Source organism: Dioscorea cayenensis, chromosome 10 (genome assembly GCF_009730915.1).
Source record: "Dioscorea cayenensis subsp. rotundata cultivar TDr96_F1 chromosome 10, TDr96_F1_v2_PseudoChromosome.rev07_lg8_w22 25.fasta, whole genome shotgun sequence".
NCBI lineage: Eukaryota > Viridiplantae > Streptophyta > Magnoliopsida > Dioscoreales > Dioscoreaceae > Dioscorea > Dioscorea cayenensis.
Window position 1 is genome coordinate 9,758,476 of NC_052480.1, and position 14,686 is coordinate 9,773,161.

The 14,686-nt window shown below is 35.3% G+C and overlaps 1 protein-coding gene across 2 annotated transcripts; it reads right to left on the reverse strand.

Annotated features, from left to right (window-relative positions):
- Positions 1-608: 608 nt before the first annotated feature.
- LOC120270981 lies at positions 609-1,486 on the reverse strand. 2 transcript variants are annotated; one of them, XM_039278069.1, is made up of 4 exons: positions 1,438-1,486; positions 1,188-1,328; positions 949-1,114; positions 609-828 (listed from the first exon to the last, which is right to left on the reverse strand). In XM_039278069.1, coding segments are annotated over exons 1-4 (315 nt in total). In that variant the 5' UTR covers positions 1,444-1,486; the 3' UTR covers positions 609-826. The 2 variants fall into 2 exon arrangements, with proteins under 2 accessions (XP_039134003.1, XP_039134004.1); XM_039278070.1 differs by having other exon boundaries at positions 1,188-1,319; positions 1,438-1,480.
- Positions 1,487-14,686: the final 13,200 nt, after the last annotated feature.

A 14,686-nucleotide genomic window follows, 5' to 3' on the forward strand; every position in this document is an offset into this window, starting at 1 on the left:
ATTCTTTAGTATATTTATACAAATATAGTTGCTAAGTTATTTTTATGCACCACTTTGCAAATATAAAGCATATAACTGACTTCATAATTCAGACGTATTGATTAGTTTATGTATTGATCTAAAAAGGAAGCAACCAAATTTATGGATTTCAAACTATTGGTGGCTCCTGAGATAAAAAAATAAAATATGTTTATTTTTTATTACACTAGACAGATTTATTTATTTACTTTTAACTGGACATAGTTTAAAAAGATACAAGAACAAACAATATTTCTAATTTAGTGGCTAATTGTGATTTGGAAGCCTATTCTTTCATCTAAACTAATATTTTCAAAGTCAATGAATGATTAATTTTGTTTTCCTACCCAACCCTCATATATAACCCTATAAATTAGCTCAAAATCCGTAATTAGTTTAGACCTTAAAAAATCATATTAATATTTATAAAAAATTACTAACAAATCTAAAAAGATGTGTATAACAATATATCAATTAATTATTCATTAAAATAGAATATCAAGTAGTCAAAACTCAAAAGGTGTTGCATAGGTTTTGATTAACATTGCATTGGAAAGATGCATGATGAAGAAGCATTACACAACGGGAAACTAAGTCAAGCTGGTTGCTTCCATTTTCAACTGATAAGGCAGCCTTACCATGCTGTATATATTTGTCCAATCCAACATTAAATTAAAGAGACAAATCAACAATAGAAAATTAATCTAGATGCTTGTTCAGTGATCACAGACTCTCAGTTCAAGCTCAAGGACAACAGGGCATGCAACTCATTCCCAGACATTCCACCCAACTCCTTATTTGCAGCCTCTTCTGAAACAAAAACAGAAGTATCAAAAGATGAAGAACAAAAAACATCAAATAAAAAAGAAGCATGCCATCAAAACCAGAAACCCAAGAAAACAAATTAATAATAGAAATGAGAACTAATACATGCTTGGACATTTTTGTGTAGGAGCTCTGGGGGAATCTTATACAAGTCCTCATCCACAGCCTTGGGAGCCTTAAGATGTGTACTTGGTTCCTTCTTCTTCTCTGATATCATGTCCTTCACTTGATTTTGCTTCTCACTTCCTTCTTTATGATCACCATTTCTAGCCTGAAAAACATAAGCACAGTTAGTTAAGCATTATATGTAGGACTTCATCATTATCTATTATAATACTTCAAACCTTTCCATGGTGATCTTTGTTTGCTGCCTTTGCTGAGACTTGAGCAAACAACTGAGCATGAGAATCAAAGTAGTGAGTGATGGGGAAGTCCTTGCATGGACCAAGCTTCTCAAATGCTTCAGTTTGCCAACTCTTCATGCCCTTAAGGAAAAATCAGAAAGGGAAGAAAAACAAACAAATCATAGCATTCAACAATGAAGATTCATGCATGTTATTCTCTTTAAGAGTAGTGAATCTCACAAATACTTACCTCCATTTGCTGCGTATTAACTAGCAGTTGAAGATGAGGGTGTTTTGATGTGGTAGGAAGCATGGAAAAGCGCTTGGACATGCTGCTCTATTATTTATCTTCATGACTCTGTTCACATCACTGTGCATGCTCTTTGTGTGCATACTGTTTCTTCATTCGAAATTTTATTCTTAATTATAACTAGCGTACCTATTATTGATAATATTTTGTTTCATAATTTCCTTTTAATTAATTTGTAGAATTATAATTAGCAATAATTTGATAGAATGCACATTAGGTTAGGAATTAAAAAGCTCTACTGAGATTGAGATAATTAAATAATGTGATGATTTATTATATGAAAATATATAAAATACTAATATAACTTATTTAAAAAGTCTTTTGTCACACCATCTCTAATATTTCTTCTATTAGATTTCTGATTTTGGATATCTAGACAAGCTATCAACTCGTTATTTCTGAATTAGTAAAGATTCAAACCCTCAACTTTTTTTTAGGAGACACTGGAATTAATGAAGTGTCAACTATCCTACTTTAAAAATAGTTTCTTTTCATAGGATTTGATTTTATAATTTATTACAACATACAATACTGATACAAACATAATTTAGCAATGATTAAACCCTAGCTAACTACAAAAAGTGAACGTACAAGTATAACAACAAACCAAAATAACACAATAGAAGATAAAAGAAACCCATGCGTGGATAAGAGTTAGAAAGGGTAATGTGTGTCGGTATGAGAATTCGGTGCCATGGTTGTTGTGGCAGCAGAGGTAGTGCCAACGGATGAAGAAGATCCTCAGATGAATGCTAAGACTTCAACCATGTCTCGCTCAATTCAACGCTGTGAAGCAATGATCACCTGCAATTATTGCCCTTGCCAAAGAGTCTGTACTTGAAGTTAGACCTCGCTGTAAAGCTCTTGGAACTTTATCTCAAGTGGTTCTGGAGTGACATTTGGCTCAGACTCAGCCTCCTGTGGGTGCTCAACGGGACGCTCTCTCGAATCTGATGGTCGGGCCAAGATATATGCATCATTTCGTCTCACCACAATCCCCAACGCAAGTAAAGTAGGCATGCCTAGTAGTGTGGTGCATCAACTATAGTCATGCCTTGAGTGTGCTTGATCAAGCCCAGGCCTTGGATTAGACGCATAATGTAGGGCTTGACAAAGATACCTCCGAGGCGTGTGGACTGACCTTGATGTGTAAGTACGTTGGCAAAGAGATGCCCTAAATGAAGTGGGTAGCCCTTGAGGATGTTGTACATCATCAAGAGATTGGGATGAGTCACGACCCCAGTTGAATCGAGCCGGCCCACTATGCTCCTAGCAAGGAGCTTGTGGATGTATCGATGGGCTGGTTCGGGCATTTGGGAGGCTTTCTTGGACTTTTTTGTGGTGAGGACCTTCCAATATGATGTAGGCAATGTATGACATGGAAAGTCCATGGGAAGTCCATGGAATTCGGGTGTTTGTGTGTATCATTCTTCATAGAGGCTGAAATAAATCCCTAGTTCCACATAGATGATTTTATGCTATCTTCCAAAGGTGAGAAATGATATGGAACTAGCTTCCTGAGCATATTGTGAATTCTTGACGGTCTCTATCGAGCTTAGAACATCCAAAGTGAGCTCATGATAAGATGGTCATTGATAGAAAAAATATCATCCCATCCGTTGTGTGAAATATAGTCCAAGATGGTCTCGTCCAAACCCAAGGCTTCCAATGCATTCCAATCAATCGTTCAAGTGATGCCAAAGGGTCGGGATGATAATAAGGAATTTCTTATCTTGTGTGACTCATTCTTGAAGCATGGCTCACCCTGAGGTGTGTGATCTTTCTTTGATTTCTTTGGTCAGCAATCCTACAAGATAAGATGAGCCTAATTAACCCACAATAAAGAAAAACAAGGGTCATCTAGCAACCTAGAATTTGCCAAGCAACCACAAAAAGAAGTTGAAGGCTCAAAATTTTTTTTGCAAGAGTTCCCTTTGTAAATGGAGCTTTGAAAATTTACAAAGGTGGCAAAAAGCTCATAAAATCACCACAAACCACATCTCATCATTCAACCACAAGATTTAAACTCTGAAGCATGAAAATCCCACAATATAAACCCAAGTTTGACCTCAACCTTGTGTTAGGGCCTTGAAAAAAACAAAGTGATAAAGATCTGATGATAAAGATGATAAAACTCGAAATAAAATTGTAGATTGAGGTTGCAAGAGGATGGAGAGAAGATTAGAGAAGAAAAAAAATGAAGGGAAACAACCAAGAAATGAAGGAAAAAAAAAGACATGAGAGAAAACAAAGGAAGAAGAAGGTGAATAGTAGAGGAGTGAAGAGGGGGCAGCCTTAAGTGGGCTGCCAGTCTTATACGAGTGGTCATGTGGGTGCATGACCTCTCGCATGGCCCTCGGGTTTGCCATGCGGCCAATCATCCGATAGCCATGCAACCACATGGCTGGCTGTACAAGGCTCTGGGAGCCTTTGCGGCTTCCCATGCAGGCTCATGGACCCCCATATAACCTTGAAAGAGCTGCGAACTGTCCGGAACAAGTTTTACTTTCAAAGAAAAATGACATACAATCATTCTAACATCAATGAATGCATGAAATTACACATTAAATGTCACTAAATCAGAGAATATACACCAACAAATCGAACCAAGCATGGGTGAGACAACAAATAAAAAATAAAAAGCAAGAATGAAAGCATAACAAATCAATCAACAACACAACAAGAAAATGATAGAATAAAAGCATAACAAATCAATCAACAACACAACAAGAAAATGGAAAGAATAAAATATGAAAAGTTGAGGAACTTGGGTTGCCTCACAATAAGTGCTTTGTTTAACATCATTAGCTCAATGTATCTTTGCTTACTGTCATGCTGGGTCAAAAGAAAGAGATTTATCTCCAGTCTTCTTTAACATGGTGCAAAAGAAGTAGGGTTTCAACTGGTGATAGTTTACCTTGAATGTCCCTTTTTCGGAATGGGTTATCTCAAGGGCACCATGAGGAAACACTTGTAAAAACATGAATGGTCTGTGCCATCTTGACTTCAATTTCCCTAGAAACAGTTTCAACCTAGAATTGAAAAGCAATACCTAATCCCCTTCCTTGAAGTACTTAGCTTGCTTGATATGTCGGTCATGGTACTCTTTTGCTTTCTCTTTATAGTGCATAGAGTTTTCATAAGCTATAGTGCTCCATTCATCAACCTCATTTAATTGGAGCTTCCTCTTATGACTGGTTAGGTGAGGATCAAAATTTAATCGCTTAATAACCCAATATGCTCTATGTTTCAACTCAATGGGCAAATGACAAGTATTTCCGTAGACCAATTTATAATGAGTCACCCCGATAGGCATTTTATAAGCTATTCTATATGCCCAGAGTGCATCATCCAGCTAGTCAGCCCAATCCTTCTTGTGATGGCTCACCGCTTTCTCCAAGATTCTTTTCGGCTCACGGTTCAAAACTTTGACTTAACCCCTTGTTTGGGGGTGATACGGAGTTGAAGTCTTGTGAGAGACTCCATAACGCTTTAAAACCTTTTCAAACTAGGAGTTACAGAAGTGAGCGCCTCGCTCACTTATGATCACTCTTGGTGTACTGAACCAGGAGAACAACTTTTTCAAAAATTTTACCGCCACTCTTGCATCACTAGAGGGAAGCATTTGTGCTTCCACCCACTTGGAAACATAGTTGACTGCTACCAAAATTAATTTATTTCCATTAGAACTAGGGAATGGACCCATGATGTCGATCCCCATACATCGAATCGAACACTTCGTAAGCTTGGTTCTAGGTCTGCGGCATCTCTTTCCCTTCTTGAAATATTGCCTGATCCTCTAACACTCGTCACAATGTTGCACAAACTTTTGTGGGTCCAAAAACATGGAAGGCCAATAGAAACCTGTGTCAAGAAAGGTTGTCACTGTTCACACTGTAGTGGCCCCTAGTGGGACCTGAGTAGCAATGCCTCAGAATGTCTTGCCCCTCCACTTGTGAAACACATCTTCTAACAACTTGGTTAGAGCAGATCCTAAAAGATAGGGGTCCTCCCATATATAGTACTTCAGGTTTCGAAGAACTTCTTCCTCTGCTGATAGGTGAGCCACTTTGGGAAAGTTTTTGCAGCCAAATAGTTTGTAAAGTCAGCGAAACCATGGCATTTTTGGTGTTATGCTATAGTCCCCGAAGCTCTAAAACACCATTTTCGGTGCGATTTCTTTGGTAGATTTTGCTTGTCGAGTTCGCTTTGGCTTCTTTAAGGCCTGTAACACAAATACAACCAATTAAACCACAAAAAGGACCTTGATTCATCCAAATATGAGTGAATACTGCACAACTTATATGTATAAAATACATACATTTAGGCTTTTATCACCATACTAAATGACTTGGCAGATGTTCGCACCAACCACTATGACAAAAATTAACCATGCCAACACCCGTGCCAAAAACAATTATCCATGCCAAATTTTGTATCAACCGTCTATGCCAAAACCAGTAGTAAAATTAAAAAAAAACACCAAGGCAAAAAAATTCAATTATGCTAACATGATTAATGGCCTTGTGTCTTATATCTTTCTCATAACTATTGTTAAAGTTAACCCTTTCAACTCCTAGAGGCAGCACCACCTCTACTCATATAAGTAGATCATATTAAAAGTGCCTCGTAACTAAGCACATTAACATATTTATGTTATGAGACCTATTAAGTTAAGCTTAACCTACCTTCTATATGGGTACCAAGTACTCTTCTAGGTGGGATGGTTTGTATATCTAGTACTTGCAATCACATTCATATGATGTACTTTAAGTCATTGAATTTAAAGACTTGATATCGTTTATCAAGCATTATGTTAAGGTTCAATCACGTGTAACTTAGTGTATAAGCTTGAGACCCATCTCATTTGTTGTGTTGCTAAGTTTGTCTCTTACTAATCCTTTTGTTAAACAATCCACCATGTTTTTATAGGACTTTACAAAATTTATAATGATTACTCCATTCGATAATAAGCTATCTCACATAACTATGTCTTAAACCAATATGCCTAGACTTACCATTATAAATTTTTCTTAAGCATTCTCTAATGTAGCCGTGTTATCACAATGAATAGAAATTGGTAGTATTGACTTAAGTTATAATGGAATTTCATGTAATAAACCTTTTAACCATTCACCTTCTTTACAAGCCAAATCTAAGCTTACAAATTCTACTGTTATTGTGAAATCCATAAAATTAGTTTACTTCTTGGAACCCCAAGATATGGCCCTCTAACAAACATGAAAATCTAACCGGTTGTTGATAAATGATTATCTCCATTTGATATCCAACTAGCATCTAAAAAACCTTCTAATATTTAAAGATTACCGGCATAGCTAATTCCATAATGCATGATCTTTTTTAAATATTTCAAGACTCTAAGTACTCCTTTGCCAATGCAAGAAACTTGGATTGCTTGTGTATCTATTTAATTTTTCAACTACAAAGGCACTATTTCTAGCCTTGTGCAAGTCATTGCATACATCAAGCATCCAATTATTCTTGAATATTCTACTTCTCTTGTTGGTTTCCTATTACTGAAAATTAATTTTATGCTAGAATCAAATAGAATTTACACGATTGCACAATCATTGGAATTAAATTTTTTAAAAATGTTTTCTATATAATGGAATTGAGAGGGAATTAAATTCTTTTTTTTATATGTACACTTAATTATTTTCTTAAGTTTATTGTACTTTAATATTTTTAATCTTAGAACTATTCACCTCATGTTTGAGCTGTTGAATTTAGAATCTAATCAAACTAAAGCAAGCATGCTTAGCTAATTAATTTTGAGTTCGAACAAGTTTTGGTATGAGCTAAAATTTCTCTAAACCTGATTAATAATAATGTTTGTTAAATTGAAACCACTTCTTATTAATTGTAAAATTAATATTCATGTTGGTTATGGAAAGAATGCAACCAAATTAAAAAATAAAATTACTAATAATACATCTATGAACAAATTATAAACCTATTGCAGCCATGAATAATATTGAGATGGATTGTTGAATGAAAGATAGAAGAAAGGAAGGGAAACAAAATCAAGGTAGGAGAGAAGGAGAGAAGGAGAAAATATAGAAGAAGAGGTAGGAGGGACAAGATAAGAAAGAGGAGATTTGGGGAAATATTTCTTTCTACCCTCTATTCATTGTACTCCATTACATATATAGCCAGTTAGGATTATAGCAAACCCTGAAACAAAATCACAATCTCTGAATGGCAACTTTTCCAACCACACATACTATACCTTTTTCCATACTGATTACATTCATACTAATTAATTAACTCTTTAATAAAGCTACTCCTTAATAAAGCTTCATAATAAATCCTTCAAACTTTGTCTGTCATCTAGGTGGCTGTTCATTTCATCTTAGTCATTCATAGCATGTTGATCACCTAGGCTTGCATCAATTGCCTTCCCTTGCAAAACATGCTTGTCCTCAAGGACATAAGCAAATATGGATTGTGCTGTAATATCAAATCCAGGCTAGGCAAGCCAATCTAAAAGCAATGAGAATGCCACTCCACCATGGCAGCTGCACTTTGTCTTTCCAGATGGATGACATAAACATTGAGAAAACTATGCCTCTTGCTAGAAGGGTGAGGAACCACCACAGCAGAACTTGCTTGTAATTCCCCATGAACTCGGCATGAATGTCTAGCCGCACAAAACTCATGGTTGACTTGCTTTGCCTCCATAAATCACTTCCATAGAAGAGTAAGACATGGTTGATGGTTGCAGTAAATAGAGGACTGAAATAGAGCTTCCCATAATTTTCATTTGCCGTTATAATGGTGATAATACTATGTCCTGTGAGAGAGAAAACAACTTCCACATACATACTTAGAAGTTCATTAGTAAGCTGAGCATCAGAGGAGTAATCACTTTTCATCAACAAAGCATTAGTAGGCATCCCTTTAGTTTTCTCATCGACCTGGTTAAAGCCAGAGACAATGATGATCAGGATGATAAAATCATATCTCACACCATCTTGACCCATATTTCTTGCCTTCATTTTGTGAAAACACATTTAAAGAAGCATTGAGCCAATCACAACCAGAATTTATTGATAACAACCCATTCATCACATTCACATCTGAATCAAAACCATTAATAATGACATAAGCATGGGCGAACCTCAAGTCTGGGGATATGCTACCCATAGAGATAACATTGATCATAGAGATAGCGATTGGCATCGTAATAGAAGGTGTTTGAGAGCATGGAGTTCCAGGAGGAAACTTGAGAGCATGGAATTCCATAATAGCCCATCCTATCATGGTAATGATAATGTTCAACATTTTGTGCCATAGCCCATCTAGGAGGAAACTTGAGAGCATGGAATCCCATAATAGAAGGTTCTTTTCGGATATTGAGTTGAAAAGATATCGAGTGGCATCAAGCTCCCCAAGCTTAGCATCCATTGACACAAGAGCAAATATCACACCAACATTATATGTAAAACCAAATGTAATCCTAAAAACATGCACTGACTCACCATTGCAAGCATTTGCAAGATGACCACAGGATGGAAGAATAGACATCAACCTAACTAAATTAGGTCTCATATCATGGTGTATGAGTTGGAAAAATCCATAGCCTTCACCTGATTCACCAACCATAGCAAGTATCATGGCATTCCAATCAACCAAGTGTTGTTCAAGCATCACTTTGAACAACTTCCTCACAGAATACAAGTCATTTGAGCAAACATTCATTGAGTATAAAGTAGAGATCATAACTTCATCTTCCAAAACTTCACATTTGATAGCAAAAGCATGCAAAAGTTACCATAATGGAATTCTCCTGCTTGCAAGCAAATAGCAATCACACTAACCCAACTGCTCACACTTGGCATCAGACTCCAAACCAACATAACCTGGAAAGCTTTAAACATCTCTTGTCAATACTCACTCTGCATTTAATCGTAAACTAGTGCATTCAAAGAGACTATGTCTCTTTGAGGCATTTGATCAAATACCTTCTGTTCAAATTCCATAAAACTCCTCCTTACCTCTTTGCACCATTCTCCTATAATTGAGTTAACAACATATTGTGATTCAGACCATGCAATCTAATCAATTATTTCTTTTATTCTTTAAGACCTCTAGAATTATTTCTTTGACGTCTTTCATGTTACTCTTTGACAACCAGATCCTGCCCATCTTTCAATGTTGCATGGTGAACTTGAGCTAGAGATGTTGTTGTAACAGGTTTACAAGAAACAAGTAATGTAGCTGGAATCAACCCTTCAAAGCAACTATGGCTTTTGATTCCATGTCCCCAGTTATCTATAGTTAACCCTCCTCCTTGTGCTTACCTCTCATGAAAAAGCTTCTCCTCCATTCTTGGAAAGGATGGAGGTGGGTTTGGTGACTCAATTGATGGGAAGGAAAGAAGAGAAGCCATTGGAAGGGGAAAGGTTGGATGGATGGGAACTAGATGGCTATGTACTAGGAGAGAGATAGAGAAAAGAGAGACGACATGACTTTAAGGATTCGCCAAGGAAGATGGGGTTGGTGGCAGGGGGCGAGCTAGGTAGATTGGAGGATGGTAGTATGGGAAAGATGATGGCCTTTGGTGGTTCGCCAAGGTAGATGGAGTGGGTGGAAAGGAGCTGATTGGGTGCATTAGAGGATGGGAAAGATGGCAAAAATGATGGGCTGACGAAGATGTGTAATTGGAGATGAGGAGCCGGTTAGTAGGTAGATGGGGTTTGCTAAGAGGATGGTAAATTTGGTGCTTGGTGATGAGAGAGATGGTGGGAAAGAATGATCAGAAGCTGTCTTAAGCTTGTTGAGCAACATAAGCATATCATCTATCATTGTTTGTTGGATTGACATGGATTTCTACAATGACTCCAAAACTTCAGAATGCCGCTGTACCATTGAATACAATATTTTTCACCTTAGAGAAGATGAGCTCGTCGTATCTAGTGAGTTGCTCAGTGATCACGATGAGTTACCCCTCTATTGTTGTGACTTGCTCCTCTGTCATACTGTCAAGTAAATGGGCGTGTTCAAACTCAACATAAGCACCAAATGTTGTAGCCATGAATAATATTGAGATGGATTGTTGAATGAAAGATAGGAGAAAGGAAGGGAAACAAAATCAAGGAAGTAGAGAAGGAGAAATGGTAGAAGAAGAAGAAGTAGGAGAGGCAAAGATAAGAAAGAGGAGTTTTGGGGAAATATTTCTCTCTACTCTCTATTCATTGTACTCCATTACATATATAGCCAGTTAGGATTGTAACAAACCATGAAACAAAATCACAATCTCTGAATGACAACTTTTCCAACTACACATACTATACCTTTTCCATACTGATTACATTCATAATAATTAATTAACTCTTTAATAAAGCTACTCCTTAATAAAGCTTCATAACAAATCCTACAAACTTTGTTGGTCATCTAGGTGGGGTGTTCATTTTGTTTTAGTCATTCATAGCATATTGTTCACCTAGGCCTGCATCAAAACCCGGAGTGCAACTCACTGTTCAAGGAGCAACCTTCTAAAAATTTAAGGTAAAAAGTTTTCCAACATTATTTTAAAATGTTTAATTATTTAAGTATAATATATATATAATAACTATTTTTTCCATATTATTAATATTAATATATTTTATTATTCATTAGAAAATTAAAATTTTAATTTAATATTTTAAATTTATTTTTATTCAATAACCCAAGGTTTGCTCAACTCACATTATTATAACCCAGTTTTTCTTGGCCCATTACTGTATCAACCTTTACTATAGCAGTCCGTTACTGTAGCAGCCCAAAATCTTTTTAAACATCAAACTTTTGTCTCCAAATTAACTCAATCTCGCATCCATGAGGTGAAAACCTCTAGCACTATGATCTTTCATCACCTTTGGCTGTTGATGGTTATAGGTAAGTGAATCTTAGGTTTTCCTTAATTTTTTTTATGCAATTGTTAATCTAAACCCTAGATCTAGTCTCCATCTTTTTCCTCTTTTGGTTTCTTCCTAGATCCTTTGAAGTAAGGGGAAGGAAAAGATTTCTGGTGAGTGGGCTAACGTAATCCTTGTTGGTTTCTTTTAACTCTTGTATGATGTATTGGTTTGCTTTTGAGATGATTTTGCATGATGATGTTGGAACTCTTGTTTTGTCTTGTTGGAGTATCATACCAAGTTTAATTTCCATGAATTTACTTAATGATTTTTATTTGATATTCAAGGTTTTGTTTATATATTTTGGCTCATTATTATTCTACTTGTCAAGATTCATTTTGTGTGATATAGCAAACACCATGCTTGATGTTAGTTTTGGTTTATGAAAATTGAATACCTTTAGAAGTTAGATTCAATGTGATTTATGTGCAAGAATTTAGTGGATCTCATGTATTAAATGGTGTGATTTTCCCCATTTTTGGGTGGAACAAAAAATACTTGAAGAATGACTTTATTTAAATGGGTTGTATTTATATATTATGCTAGAAGTGATGTGTGAAAAGTTGGTCATTGCATGCAAGATGTTTAATGTGAGCAATGGTCAATTTATTGTTACAATATGATGATATGAGTTTATGGATTGGTGGAGATGATGTTTGTGTGAGAGTTTTATATTAATGTTAATGACATGGGTATATATGCTTTTATGATGTGTGTTTGAATTGTTATTAAAGATTGGTAGATTGGTGAAAGAAGACTTTAGTTTCCCTATATCTACATTTGGGATGGAAAATAGTCCTAGGTTTGTGAAATTGAAAAGTTAGTGAGTTTACTTTGGTGTTATTGCATCTTTGTTATTGGAGAGGATTGGTGTATGTGAATTGGTCATTATTGGTTATATTGGAACTCATGTGTGAATATTTGAATAATGCATTCCAAGTGTTTGACATAATATTTTGAGAATTAATTGTAAGCAATGAACCTATGATTATGAGATGGGTGGTGAAAATGATGTCTTTAATGAAGTGAAGGTGTGGTTTAGAGGAATTTTTATGATTGTTTAAATTTTGGATGAATGTTTAAAATCATACCTTTCAATTGATTGTGAAACCTTTGAAAATGATATCTCATACGCTTGCATGACTTTGAGTCAAGAGAGTTGGTTTGAGACTAGATGAATGTATGTATCTTGATATCTGGAAATGATAATGAGATGACTAGAAATTGTGGCCTAAATTCGGAGGTCATAGAGGCAGAATTTGTAAAATACTAAAATTTAAGAGTTGTAGAGAATTGTTTAATCTATCTACTTGCCAAATTTCATATTTGTTGGACATATATTCTATGAGATGCAATCCATTCAAGTTGACATATCTTGGAGGTATTATTGTGTAGACCTGCAGATTTAGAGGCAAATTCCGGACTCACTAAATGCAATTAGACAAAGTGCCCAGTATAGAAAATATCCCATATCACCTTAAATTTTAACCTGTAGAATTTCAAGTTTATTGGATTTGTAGATTATGATTTATGATCTATTAAAAAGGGTTTGTGCAGGATGATGTTTCTATGCGGAATCATCAGAATTAGAAGGTTTTCTTCTCATTCTTGGAGGCTGAATTTGGGAAAGGATTAAACAAGAAAAATGTTTGAGATTGTCCTAGGTTTGTTTCTATAAAATATCTTTGCATTTGATTGTATGTTTTTGGAGTTATGTGTTATGGAATAAGGCATGTTTAGAAGTATTTTTATGCAGAGAAGTGTGACTAAGTAAATTTACAAAGTGAATTGTGTAGGGCTCAATACTCTTGCGATTTCTGAATATGTTGAATCCCTGTGTGTGTCATTAAAAGGAAACATAAGGTGATTTGTAAAGGTGTAGAAAGGATATGTGAGGAAAATCTGTCTGGATCTTAAGAAGTTGTGTAATTATTTTTTAAAGTATTCATATGAGGCTATTACAATTATATTGTACTAGTGGCAGTTGAAATCTTGAATGAGAAAGATAATAAGCTAAGTTTTTATCTTGAGAAATATCTTTACCTTGGCTTCTATGTATATTTAGATTGGTAAGCATGATTTATGGGTGTGAGGTAGATATATGCTTGTAATCAAAGCTTTGATCATGGGAATCTTGAGGTCATATGTATTAGAATAATTGAAATTATAGATTTTATTAGTCATGTAATTATTTGTTGGAGTGTGCATTTGCCTGTTCTGTTATTCCCCTATTTTGCTCAAATTTAATCTCGCTTATTTCTTTATTCGGGTATACAATAGTTTTACTCTTGATTTTCAAGAGTGATCGGTATGTATTAATGATTTGATAATTTATTTACTAAATTCTATATTTGATTTTTGTTTATCTACTTATTCCCCTAAAGTGGGGTTCTGAATTTCTAAATTTCTATCTATTTGAATATTTGAGAAAATTTTGTGAACATTTTGTATTTCGACAACAAGTTTTGTTTGAATGTTTAGTCTCCAAATGAAATGTACTCAACCCTATCAGTGGGGGGTTAATTAATGACCTTATCGACAAGAATTTCTATAAAATCAAGGCTATAGTTTCGTACCATATCCGTTCGGTGGCAAACGACCATCTGATACCGTGTTCGTTCGATAATAATAAACGACCATCTGCTATCCATAGTAAATTTGGAGACATTTTGTTTGAAATCATGTCTAGAAGTTTCTATATTTCCAAGATTTGTATTTCTGGATTTTGTATTTAGTTAATGGCGATATTGAGAAGTGTTTGCAAAGTTGTGCATTTGAAACTTCATACTTGTACATGGGTTCTTGCCTAACATTTATTTACTTGTGGTTTTTACTGATGTTTTGGAAAGGTTTGAATAAGTTTCTTCTGTATTTGAAAGTGTTCGAAAGTTTTCCACCTATTTTCACCCTACTCACTAAGTAACCGAGTTACTCAACCTCTCTTCTTCTATCTTTTCAAATACTGAACTCTAAGGTTATTGTGCTTAAGTCTAATAATGTTCAGCTAGTGCTAGGATGGATCTACTAGGGTTGTCACTTTCTCCAAATTTTTCTGAAAATACTCTTTCTTTTATATTATTGTATAATATTAAGTTGTAAAATACTTTTGTAACTTCATTGGTTTATTTTTATCTTCTCTGAATCAAGTTCTGAGGCCTTGCAGACTTATGAGGTTCTCACCCTGTAGATCTAGCGATTTTTTGTTTGCTCGCTGGATCTAACTGGGCCGGGATCGGGGTGTGACACACATACAATTTTTTCAATCCAAT

Coding starts and splice junctions, on each gene's coding strand:
- LOC120270981 (XM_039278069.1), bottom strand. Junction 1,115..1,187: donor ACAAAGATCACCATGGAAAG/GTTTGAAGTATT, acceptor TATGTTTTTCAG/GCTAGAAATGGTGATCATAA.